This window comes from Palaemon carinicauda, chromosome 27 (genome assembly GCF_036898095.1).
Source record: "Palaemon carinicauda isolate YSFRI2023 chromosome 27, ASM3689809v2, whole genome shotgun sequence".
NCBI classification, from domain to species: domain Eukaryota; kingdom Metazoa; phylum Arthropoda; class Malacostraca; order Decapoda; family Palaemonidae; genus Palaemon; species Palaemon carinicauda.
Window position 1 is genome coordinate 85,976,419 of NC_090751.1, and position 12,974 is coordinate 85,989,392.

At 45.5% G+C, this 12,974-nt stretch overlaps 1 protein-coding gene across 1 annotated transcript in view; it reads left to right on the forward strand.

The window, feature by feature from the left end:
* LOC137620782 (uncharacterized) overlaps window positions 1-12,974 on the forward strand; it is a 123,357-nt gene that overhangs the window by 108,125 nt on the left and 2,258 nt on the right. The window contains exon 4 of the mRNA XM_068351211.1: window positions 10,401-10,477. Coding sequence (XP_068207312.1) covers window positions 10,401-10,477 — 77 coding nt within the window. The remainder of the gene's footprint in view (window positions 1-10,400; window positions 10,478-12,974) is intronic.

A 12,974-nucleotide genomic window follows, 5' to 3' on the forward strand; every position in this document is an offset into this window, starting at 1 on the left:
ACTCTGACAACACCACAGCCTTGGCTTACATCTCCAAGCAGGGAGGGACTCATTCGTGGAAGTTGTTCTAGATCGCAAGGGACCTCCTCATCTGGTCAAAAGATCGAAAGCTCACACTGGTAACGAGGTTCATTCAGGGCGATATGAATGTCATGGCAGATCGCCTTAGCCGGAAGGGTCAGGTCATCCCCACAGAGTGGACCCTTCACAAGAATGTTTGCAGCAGACTTTGGGCCCTGTGGGGTCAGCCAACCATAGATCTGTTCGCTACCTCGATAACCTAGAGGCTCCCGTTGTATTGTTCTCCGATTCCAGACCCAGCAGCAGTTCACGTGGATGCTTTTCTGCTGGATTGGTCCCATCTCGACCTGTATGCATTCCCGCCGTTCAAGATTGTCAACAGGGTACTTCAGAAGTTCGCCTCTCGCAAAGGGACACGGCTGACGTTGGTTGGCTCCGCTCTGGCCCGCGAGAGAATGGTTCATAGAGGTACTGCAATGGCTGGTCGACATTCCCAGGACTCTTCCTCTAGGAGTGGACCTTCTACGTCTACCTCACGTAAAGAAGTTACACCCAAACCTTCACGCTCTTCGTCTGACTGCCTTCAGACTTTCGAAAGACTCTCAAGGGCTAGGGGCTTTTCGAAGGAGGCAGCCAGAGCGATTGCCAGAGCAAGGAGGACATCCACTCTCAGAGTCTATCAGTCTAAAGGGGAAGTCTTCCGAAGCTGGTACAAGGCCAATGCAGTTTCCTCAACCAGTACCACTGTAACCCAGATTGCTGACTTCCTTTTACATCTAAGGAACGTAAGATCCCTTTCAGCTCCTACGATTAAGGGTTACAGAAGTATGTTGGCAGCGGTTTTCCGCCACACAGGCTTGGATCTTTCCACCAACAAAGATCTACAGGACCTCCTTAGGTCTTTTGAGACCTCAAAGGAACGTCGGTTGTCCACTCCAGGCTGGAATCTAGACGTGGTCCTAAGGTTCCTTATGTCATCAAGATTTGAACCTCTCCAATCAGCCTCTTTTAAGGACCTCACATTAAAAACTCTTTTCCTCGTGTGCTTGACAACAGCTAAAAGAGTAAGTGAGATCCACGCCTTCAGCAGGAACATAGTTTTCACATCTGAAACGGCTACATGTTCCTTGCAGCTCGGTTTTTTGCTAAACGAGCTTCCTTCACGTCCTTGGCCTAAGTCGTTCGAGATCCCAAGCCTGTCCAACTTGGTGGGGGACGAACTGGAGAGAGTACTTTGCCCAGTTAGAGCTCTTAGGTACTATCTAAAAAGGTCATAACCTTTACGAGGACAATCAGAAGCCTTATGGTGTGATATCAAGAAGCCTTCTCTTCCAAGGTCTAAGAACTCAGTTTCTTACCTATTCAGGCTCCTGATTAGGGAAGCACATTCTCATCTGAAGGAAGAAGACCTTGCTTTGCTGAAGGTAAGGACACATGAAGTGAGAGCTGTGGCTACTTCAGTGGCCTTCAAACAGAACCGTTCTCTGCAGAGTGTTATGGATGCAACCTATTGGAGAAGCAAGTCAGTGTTCGCATCATTCTATTTCAAAGATGTCCAGTCTCTTTATGAGAACTGCTACACCCTGGGACCATTCGTAGCAACGAATGCAGTAGTAGGCGGGGGCTCAGCCACTACATTCCCATAATCCCATAACCCTTTTAACCTTTCTCTTGAATACTTTTTATGGGTTGTACGGTCGGCTAAGAAGCCTTCCACATCCTTGTTGATTTGGCGGGTGGTCAATTCTTTCTTGAGAAGCGCCGAGGTTAAAGGTTGTGATGAGGTCCTTTAGTATGGGTTGCAGCCCTTTATACTTCAGCACCTAAGAGTCGTTCAGCATCCTAAGAGGACCGCTACGCTCAGTAAGGAAGACGTACTTAATAAAGGCAGAGTAATGGTTCAAGTCGTCTTCCTTACCAGGTACTTATAAAATAAATAACTAATAAAATAAAATACGGGATACTTAGCTTCTTTGTTAACATGTATGCTGGTCTCCACCCACCACCCTGGGTGTGAATCAGCTACATGATTATCGGGTAAGATTAATATTGAAAAATGTTATTTTCATTAGTAAAATAAATTTTTGAATATACTTACCCGATAATCATGATTTAATTGACCCACCCTTCCTCCCCATAGAGAACCAGTGGACCGAGGAAAAAATTGAGGTGGACCGAGGAAAAAATTGAGGTGGTGTTGACAAGAAGTACTGGAGTACCTGACCACAGATGGCGCTGTTGTGTTCACCCCCACCTGTATAGCGATCGCTGGCGTATCCCGACCGTAGATTTCTGTCGGCAACAGAGTTGACAGCTACATGATTATCGGGTAAGTATATTCAAAAATTTATTTTACTAATGAAAATAAAATTTTTCTCACTTATTTGTTGTTCGATATCAGAGAAAAAGATATCGTTGAAAAGAAGAATAAAAATCGCACAATTCTGTCTGACAAAATTTTGATTTTCGTTTTACATTTTTTTTCACGATTATTTTCCGTCTAGACGAGGAAAAAAAATAATTCATTAAAAAAAAAGAGAAAGGAAAATCAAAATTCTGTCTGACAGAATTGTTCGGTTGTTAGAGTAGTTTTTGTGGTATAAGTTTTAATATAATTGGTATTATACTAGTGGGGAAAAATGTACCTAAATATTTTTTTTTAAATCATGATTTTTGCTCATAAATCCAAAAGTTTTTGATCAAATGACTTGAAATTTTTATATGATGAAGGTATTATATATGTCTAAAACATATATAGAAATTGTGTAATTTGGATCATTAGAAAAAAAAAATGGCGGACATGGCGGACGGTCCCCTTAAAGGTCAACGGATACCATGTGTATCGGAAACCAAATTTTTAGGTTTGATATTTGACTGTAGACTTACATGGGTTTCTCACCTAAAAGCGCTAAAAGCTAAATGTGTTGAAGCTCTGAATATCTTAAAAGTATTGTCCCATACATCATGGGGGGCAGACCGCAATACTATTTTAAAATTAAAAAAGGCCTTGATTTTTTCCAAAATTAGTTATGGTTGTGAGGTATATTCTTCAGCCACCCCAAGCCGGTTAAAAATATTAGACTCGATACATCATGCAGGTATTAGATTGTCTACTGGAGCTTTTAAAACCTCGCCTATCCCAAGTCTCCTTGTTGATGCTGGAGTGTTACCTCTAGACCTTTACCGAATGTCTTCCATTCTTCGGTATTGGTTTAGATTGCAAAGACTCCCTAACACTCTAGCCTTTTAGACTGCAAGCCTTGTAAGACACGCATCATACTTTGAGTTGCACCCAAAATCTCCTCAACCTTATGGCTTTCGGGTGAAACGATTATTAAATAGTCTGGATATAATTAGAAATAAGGTACTTCCATTCAAGGTATCATCAACGCCTCCATGGAAGTTACCAGAGATATCTTTTTGTAAATATTTTATTGGAGATAAGAAGAATATGTCAGACCTAGAAGCCAGGTCTCTTTTTAATGAACATGTTAAAGAACATAGATGATCAACTTTTATCTATACTGATGGCTCCAAATCTGATGCTGGCATTGGATTTGGAGTACATAGTAATGGTTTTAATTGTAGAGGTGCACTTCCTCTGACCGCTTCCATATTTACTGCCGAACTGTATGGCATATTAACCGCTATTGAGAAAATAGCGTTGGAGAAGGAGGGTAATTTTAAAATTTTTAGTGATTGAAGGAGTGTCCTTCAAGGTATGGAAGTTTTTAATTCTAATAACCCTCTAGTTTTAAAGATTTTAGAATGGCTCTTCCTTATTGGACGGAGAGGTATAATAGTTCAATTTTGTTGGGTTCCAGCACATGTAGGTGTGTCTGGGAATGAGAAGGCAAATTCACTGGCTAAGGAGGCTGCATCCGAGTTGCTGCCAAGAAGGTATCCCATTCCCTGTAATGATTTCTTACCTGACATCAAGAAATTGGTTTGCAATAAATGGCAACAGCAATGGGATAGTCAAGATGGCAATAAAATGAGGGAAGTAACAAATGACATATCTCCTTGGAGGTATAATATGATGCCCCGAAAATGGGAGACGTCTCTTTGTCGTCTCCGTATTGGTCACACTCGGTTGACACATGAGTTTCTGCTGAAGGGCCAACACCAACCGTATTGTGACAACTGTTTAGTACCTCTAACAGTAAGGCATTTGTTGACCGAATGCCTCAATTATAACAACTTGCGGAATAGATATTTGTTTGAGGCTCGAGGTGAGGGTGGCAGGTTCATCCTTGCCAAGATTCTTGGAAATGATGTGTCCTACCATGCAAGTGGTATTTTTAGATTTCTTTCAGAAGCAGGTCTTCTGAAAAATATTTAACTTTTATGACATTCAATTTTTATGATTTTAATTGAATACTCTTTAATTTTTTATTTTATTTCATTTTTTATTTTTGTATACATAAATTAAATGTTACCGGCGTCAATGACCTTAGATGTCAGGATGCCTGAAAACTTTAAATCATTCATTCATTCGCTGAAAAAGGGATATGTACTATCGGCAGGATATAACTAATTCCTAGCAGTGAAGACTAAATAACTAATGCTGATAATTAGTTATAAGACCGGGTAAGGTTGTTCTGGCTAACTAAATAAAGCATGCGAGGCGAACAACAGCGTCCGATATGACGCCTCCGGTCAAGGCACAGCTCCGCCACAAAACACGGTATTTTAAGATAAAAAGGCGTTACTTTACGGCTAGAGCTTATTTATACAATACAAGAATATGGTACTTAACTTTCCAGAAGAAGGCGAGGCTGAAGATTGCGACATACTGGCTCACTTAGCGAAAAACTGGGAAAAACACCTTGTCATAAACGCTACGTGTAAAGGAATAACAATGGCGTGCGACGACGGCGTCATCCAAGATGGCGGCCAACATGGCGACCGGATGTTGACGCCGCCGAGTACCAAAACAGTAATGGAGGTGGTGAACTTTGTAATGGCTCCTCCTATCGTCGGCGCCCACTCGTGTCGGAGTATTGAGTTCTGTCGTTAGCCATCAGCCTCCTATCTGTGGGGTGGGTGCTTATGCCTGATGTGGCTGTTAAGTCCTAGTCTGTGGTGGAAGAGTCGCGGACAGTGTTCACATGGGAGGGTAGGTGGTGGGCTGGGCTGTTCTAATCGCTCTCTCCTTCTTCTCCTCTTAGCCTCCTCATTTTGTCTCCTCCTCACCTCGAAGTCCACGGTGCCATAGTGTACTGTACAGTACTCCTCCAGGTTTTCCTGTCCCTGGCTGTTTCTTCCCATGAGGAAGGATCGATGTCAGTTAGAGCCAGGGTGCGCTTTAGTTGATCTTTATAGCGCATTTTCGGGGCTCCTCGTGGTCTGGTGCCCTGGGTCAGTTCTCCATAGAATATTTTCTTTGGGAGCCTAGATGGATCCATCCTATGCACGTGTCCTATCCAGCGAAGGCGGTGGTGGATGATGGTGGCCTCCACGCAGGTCAGCGAGGCACGTTCTAAGACTTCAATGTTGGTGGTGTGGCTCTCCCAGGGGATTTTCAAGATCTGCCTCAGTTTCATTTGTTGGAAGCGTTCTAGGATTTTAATATCGTTTCTATATAGCGTCCATGTTTCACATGCATACAGGAGCGTGGAGAGGACTACTGCCCTGAACACCATTATTTTGGTGGTGATTGTCAGTGCGTGGTTGTTAAATACGCGGCAGTTGAGTCGGCCAAAGGCGGAGTGGGCTGCCCTGATCCTGTTCTCCACGTCCTTTTTGCTTGTGGGAGCTGATGTTAGGATGCTCCCTAGGTAGGAGAACTGGTCCACCTGTTCTAACGGTTGATCATTCATTGTGGTATTGAAGTTGGGGAGCATCAGTCCTGGTGGATGTTGGACGAGGGTCTTGGTTTTGTCTGAGTTGACTTGCATCCCAAAACGTTCGTAGGCAGAGTTGTATGCTTCAGCTAATGACTGCAGGTCCTCTGACGTCTGACCTGGGGTGGCATTGTCGTCAGCATACTGCAGTTCTCGCACTGCACACAAGGTGGTCTTGGTTCTGGCGCGGAGTCTAGCGAGGTTGAAAGCGCCTCCATCCATGCGGAAACGTAGGTCGACTGAGGGTGTGTCTGGGGGAATCTCGTTGAGCATTGCTGCGGTGTATAGCGAGAAACACGTCGGGGCCAGAACACAGCCCTGCTTCAGGCCGCCGTTGATGGGGAATGGGTCTGAAAAAGAGTTCTGGTGGCAGACTCTCCTAACCATTCCGTCATGGAGGGCACGCACCAGCTTGACAAAATCGGGTGGGCAGCCATATCTTTTGAGGACAGCCCACATGGCAGGTCGAGGTACTTTGTCGAAGGCCTTTTTCAAATCCCAGAAGATGAACATTATGGGCTGTTGTTGTTCGAGGCTCTTCTCTTGTAGTTGTCGCGCACAGAAGATCATGTCTATGGTCCCGCGGGAAGGTCGAAAGCCGCACTGGGACTCTGGCAGGACGTCTTCTGCGAGAATAAGGAGGCGGTCAAGGAGAATCCGAGCGAAAATCTTACTCGCGATGCTTAGTAGTGATATTCCCCGGTAGTTGTTACAGTTCTCCCTGTCTCCCTTCTTGAAGATGGTAATGATGTTTGCATCGCAGAAGTCACTGGGGGGAGTCTTGGTCTCCCATATTTTCAGTATAAGGAGCATCAAACGGTTCCTCAAGCCGGGGCCACCGTGAGTGAGGAGCTCCAACGGGATGTTGTCCGGCCCTGGGGCTTTGCCGGGCTTCATGCGCTGCAGGGCCTTGTTGAAGTCATGGATGGAGGGTGGTAGTGCCATCCAGTGACGGACGGGATGCTGCGGGGTCATTCGCAGTAGATCGTCTGGGGTGTCTGCTTGGTCATTAAGGAGGTTCTCAAAGTGAGACCTCCACCTGGCCAGGATGCCCTCGCTGTCGGTGATGGTCGTGGCCCCATCCGCGTCCTTCAGACTGCCCACTGATGACCGTGTGGGACCGAATATTTCTTTTGTTGCTGCATAGAAGCTGCGCAGGTCACGTTGGTCAGCGAAACTGTATTTCTGCAGCTTTTCTTTGCCACCAGGTGTTCTGGGCTTCACGGATACCTCTTTGGCAACCAGCTTCAGCTACCTTGTGAGCACATTTGTTAGCTGCTGTTGGTTGGTTTTCCAAAGTCAGGCGTGCTTGTCGTTTGGTTTCAATGAGAAGAGAGATGGTAGCATCATTCTCATCAAACCAATCCTGCCGTTTCTTGGTGGTGTAGCCTAGTGTTTCCTTTGCGGCACGGGCCATGGCGTTTCTGAGGGTGGTCCAGTGGTGCTCGACAGTGGCCTGACCCACAGGGTCTGCGAGGTATTGTTCGCAGGCCTCCTTGTAGTTCTGTGCCACCTGTGGGTTGCGGAGCTTACTACAATCAAAGCGTTGGTGTGGTACGCTGTCAGGTGCCCTTCTGGGTGGTCGTAGGGTCGTCACGGAGAGTCGGGAGATGAGGAGTCTGTGGTCCGTCCAGCAGTCGTCCGCTCCGGGCATGGATCGGGTGATGCGGACGTCTCCTCGGTCTCTGGCTCTGGTCAGGACGTAGTCCAGGATGTGCCAGTGTTTAGACCGTGGGTGTCTCCATGTGGTCTTTTGTCGCTTTGGTAACTGGAAGATGGTGTTGGTTACCACAAGTTGGTATTCTGCACACAGACCCAGTAGGAGTTGGCCATTGGCGTTGCAATTTCCAATGCCATGGCGGCCGATGATTCCCTCCCACAGGCGATGGTCTTTGCCTACTCGGGCATTAAAGTCGCCAAGCACAACGAGCTTGTCATTGGCGGGCACTGCCTGGATGGTGCGGTCGAGCTGGGTGTAGAAGGCAGCTTTGTTATCATCGGTTGAGGTCATAGTCAGGGCGTAGACAGAGATCAGGGTGAGATGTCTGTCCCGCGTGATGGGGATGCGAACAGTCATCAGGCGCTCACTGATGGCCTTGGGAGCGAGGTTGTGCTGCTGCACTAGCTGGGAACGGATGGCGAAGCCGACACCGTGGATGCGAGGCTCCTCTAGGGCCTTGCCTTTCCAAAAGATGGTGTAGCCTGTTCCAGCTTCCCTGATGTTGCCCTCTTCGGGTAGTCTGGTCTCGCTAAGAGCCGCCACATCAACATTGAAGCGAGCTAGCTCCTTGCAGACGAGGGCTGTACGTCGTTCCGGGCGGTTGGTGTTTGTCACGTCTTGGAGGGTGCGGATGTTCCCACCTAAGGTTAATATTTTTTTCTTGTTATTTCGACCGCATTAGTGGGATGTCCGCCAGCCGCGGTGAGCTGACCAGACGGGTTTGCCGTGTCCGATGTTTACCCCACCTTTTCTAGGGGCCTCCCCATGTGGGGTGGGCTGCGGTGTCCTCAATAGGCCAGCCCAGTCACGGGTCCAGCTGCCGAACTCTGGTGTCACGGCACCGTCACCAGAGAGCGACTGAATCTTAGACTCGCCGCCTGAGTGCAGTCGTGGGCTAAGGGCTTCCAGCTATCCAGGCCTGCCCCCTTCACCCACGGTGCTGTCGCCTCAGGACTTGCTGGTGGTGATGATGATGATGGTGAGAAAGAGATGAAGAAGGGTGGAGGAAACGACAGAATGCCAGTAGCTAGGTATATTGTTTTGGGTGGTCGTGGCTTTGCAACGGCCACGCACACACACTTGGCCCACATCATTTTCACCGCGGCTCAAGACATATGAGACAGGCGGCTTCTCCGATGTTGGTTGCATCGGGCTGCCGGGTTCTTGTTATGTCAAGTCACACCTTGTTGCCTGCCTGACAGGCATTGCCCTCTTCCGCCGGCGCTGGGAAGCTCCGCCGTTGGGGTCTTGTTTGGTTTGATTTTGGAGTTTTCCTTCTCCTAGCCTTTGCCTATCTTAAAATAAAGGAGAAGGCCTATAGGGGTCCAGTCTTGGTCTGGTCTCTCAGAACTGGCCTTAGCGGTATGGTTGAGCCTGCCAGAGTGGATAAACTACCCCACCACCATTGCCCAGCCCATCATTGGGACACTCAAGCCCCTCTACTGCAGCAAAGTGCTGGACCATCCTATAACTTGCCACTATTCCCCCTCGAAGCGTAAACGCTATGAGGGGTGCAGATAGCTATGTGGTGTGTCAAGCATACGTCCCCTGTTATTATATGATATCCAAAAGGGAAACCTACGGGTACTCACGCCAGAAGTTAGAATTCTGTGAAACCTTTAGTTTAATTCTCTGGGAATATCTACTGTAGTCATATATACCCTTAGGAAGCTACTGAAGGAACCTTCCATCAGGACGACATGGCTTGAGCCCAAAAATACCAAATAAAATTAGGGGGTGCTGGAGTTCCATAGTACTTATCATGAGCCGCCACTTCCCTGCGCATTCTTTTGATGCTACCTTATGCATCTCCAATACTATTACTTTTTCACAAATAATGTTGTAATCATATCACCTGCTAACTTCTTTTTATTGATATAGATAAGCAGAAATGTTTCAATGTTAATCACATGTGGCTGTTGATTCATCTATCTCAGCACCTCTTTTACAATGTCATTTGGTTTGATATATTTTTTGTTCAGAATTATTGTAACTATCAATTGTGTTTGTTGTGTGATGGTTCAGTTTTGGCAGGTTGGTCGCGCACATACCTTGTGCACGCTTCGCAAATATTTCTTTTTTCCCTTCTCTAGGTAATCATCTCATCGTCATTCTTAATCACCTTGGGGGCTATTGTTATTATATTGTTAACTTTACAATGCAACACAAAACATCTCTATGAAAAACAAGAATGATCACAATCTGCAAAGAACAGTTCCAAGGATGCCTGCATAAGATGATGCTTTTATGTGAGCTGCTCAAAGATTGGAAGACCCTGAGGCATTGAATAAGGAGAAGCTAATGCAAGACAAAATGTGGTAATAGACATGTGAACACCACGTGGGTTGTGAATGTGCACTGTATGACTAATTTCTGTACATTGCGTGTTAGTCTGATTACTGATGTAATAATCATGAGCCAATTAAAAGTTTTATGATCGTAATCCAAGTATTACTGTACTTGCTTATTAAACTAGTTATAGTCATGGAGGCTGTAGAATAATAGAAAAAAATAAAGCATTGTACTGTACAGTGTATGCCTGACCTTTAGCCAATGATAGACTACTCTAAAGCACTGGCTTAACCTAGCAATTCACATAGGTTGTCCTATTCAGATGCAGTAAGTAAGAAAACAATACCAAGAATCACAGTATAATTCTACAGAATGAGTGTAGTTAAAAAAAATACTTGAAATTATGCAGGAGAAATCTGTAGAAGGGAAAGAAGAAATTACTAAAAATAATAAGAGGTACATTTTTATGCAATGTCTGTTGTATAGGCATTTCATGTACAGTAGATTCATTTCTGTTGCAGGTCCCTATATAAAGTGGTTTCTAGAAAAGCTTGGCCCTGATGGCCTTCACAAGATGCTTGCAGGGTTTGAAGATAAGGTAAGATGTTCAATTTCAAATATTCCTTGAATTATGGAAATAAAAGAAGTGTATCATGGTATGATGAATAAATTGTCTTTATGAAACTTCGTATGTTCCTACACAGATACAAACCATTGTCCTTTACATAGGGGAATGATAACAGCGAAGCTGGAATATGGCAGTTTAAAAATATAACAAGGTGTCAACAACCGGCCGGTACTTACTGGCCAGTGGCGGGGAAGTAACCCCCCTGGCTGACTCATTGACAAACCACTTTGATAGCAGCCATCAGTGAATTCTGGCAGTGTCTTGAGATGCCCGTGGAGATGTGGAAGTGTGCAGGGGTGCCACCCTAGACCTGTGGTCTCTTCATAAGTGCCAGGGGCACTGATCCTCACCAGTTATGCCTAGCCTACAGAAGACACTCCTGCAGCCAGTCTTCCCCCCTGTGATGAGTGGACGTTCTCCAAGGGGGAGACGTATGGTAGGAAGAGAAAGATTAAGTCTAAAGGGTTATCAGCGAGGTTGAAGAAGGCCCGACTTCCTTCTTCCATTCCTGCTACTCGGCCCTCCGACTTCTCCATGGGTTTCCTCTAAAGGCCGATTGGACAAAAATGGTGACCCTTTAACCTTGGGCAACCCTCTGGCCAAGGGGCCTCCTCCTCAGGGGGTACCTTCTATCTCATTCTAGGTTAATAATGCCTTACGCTTGTTACAACCTTCCTTGTGACTTCAGGGTTTGCCTTCCAAAGAGTGACTGAAGGAGGCCCTTTCTTCAAGACACCAGCAGGACAAGCTTGCAGCCATTGCTACTAAGGATGTGAGCCTTTGTGTCTTGGAAGAAGCCTGTCGTTATCTCCCGACCACCTTAGGAGACTTCTGAGAGACATTTTTCCCAAGTGCCCTTCCCAAGAGAGAAGTGCCCTTCCCAAGAGAGAAGTGCCCTTCTGTTTTTAGGACTTCTAAGCGAGTGCCTGACCCTCACTATAGTCGAAGAAGTTCTCCATCAGAGCACATTAGCTCCCTGAAGCGTGCTTGCAGGGTTGTTAAACAACTTCTGCCAGATCCTCTTCTTAGGAGCATTGTAGATGCGCCTCTTCAACTCCACCTCAACAGGGGTCTTAAGGATCTGCCAGTTACAACTAACCATTCCATCACGCGCCTCACCTAGACACGCTTCCCCTTCACGTGCCTCAACCAGACGCGATTCTCCATCACACGACTCTCCAGTAATATAAGTCTCTTGCTGACTTTTAAATCACCGGAACAGTTTATCATAAAGGTAGTTAACAATGAATCTTGTAAATTGTAGACACACTTGGGGAGAACAGACTTGCAGCAAGTTACTGTTAATCTTCTTCCATCAGTAGAATAGCAATTTATCTCGTCCCAAATCTGACTTAACTAAACATTACAATCTTAATTTCTATCCAAGCCACTGTCCTCTATGATATGTTTTCTTAATAAGATCTGCAGTATTCATACAAGTTCATTCATAAAGTATATATTTCCTGATTACAGACATGTGTAGTGTTCATTGATAATTTATCTTTCCATAATTTTAGTTGATAGTTTATCTTTCCATATATTTTTTGTCTTGTGACACACATGTCCAGTTATTCCACAGTGCGGTAGAATCCCTTTGGCTTCACACATGCAGGTTATCCTCCACAGAGAAAGGCTTTTTCCGCAAAACTGAGCAAGAAATGTCTGGATACCTCCGCAAATTTTCAACTTTGGTTTATCAAGCAAAGTGGTCCATCTTCTGTGGTTGGTGTCATGGAGGGAGTCTCTCTCCTATTGGAGCCTCTGTTCCACTAATAGCAGACTTTGTACTTTACATCCATAAGGAGAAACTTTGCTACATTTCAGCAGTAAAAGTGTATCGCTCAGCCTTAAGCCAGGTCTTAAGCTGAAGGTATTAGATATTTCTTCTTCGTTGGATCTTTTCATGTTCATACAAAGCTTTGAACAGACCTGCCTTACAGTTAAAGTGAGACCTCCATCCTGGAATGTTGTCAGGTTGCTGCATTCCTTGAAGAGGGTATCTTATGAACCTTTGAAGCTGACCTCAGATAGGAACCTCACCCTTAAAACAGTTTTCTTGATTGCTTTGGCCTTGGCTAAAGGAGTCGTAGAGCTGTATGGTCTCGTATTGCTAAGCCTCTGGTGCACGTGGTGTTAGGATCCTCAACTCTTTCCGCATCTCAATGCATGAGTTTTGAGTATCCCGGGATAAGTTTCTAGCCAGTTGGAACAGGGTCTTCCTCACCTAAGGTTGTCTCTCCTATGTATTGTCGTCCTAACGAAGGAATAATTTGGAAGTTATTTTGATTTTTCTTAAACTATATCACCAACTCTTTTAAAAAGTCCCCGTTCTTGTCAAAGTGGTTTGTCAGGGGTTCTGTGCTTCTCTGCTACTGTCAGGTAACTTCCAGCCCGTTGCTAACACCTTGTTATAATGTTTAATTGCCGTATTCCAGCTTCACTGTTATCCATTCTCGTGAGTAAAGGA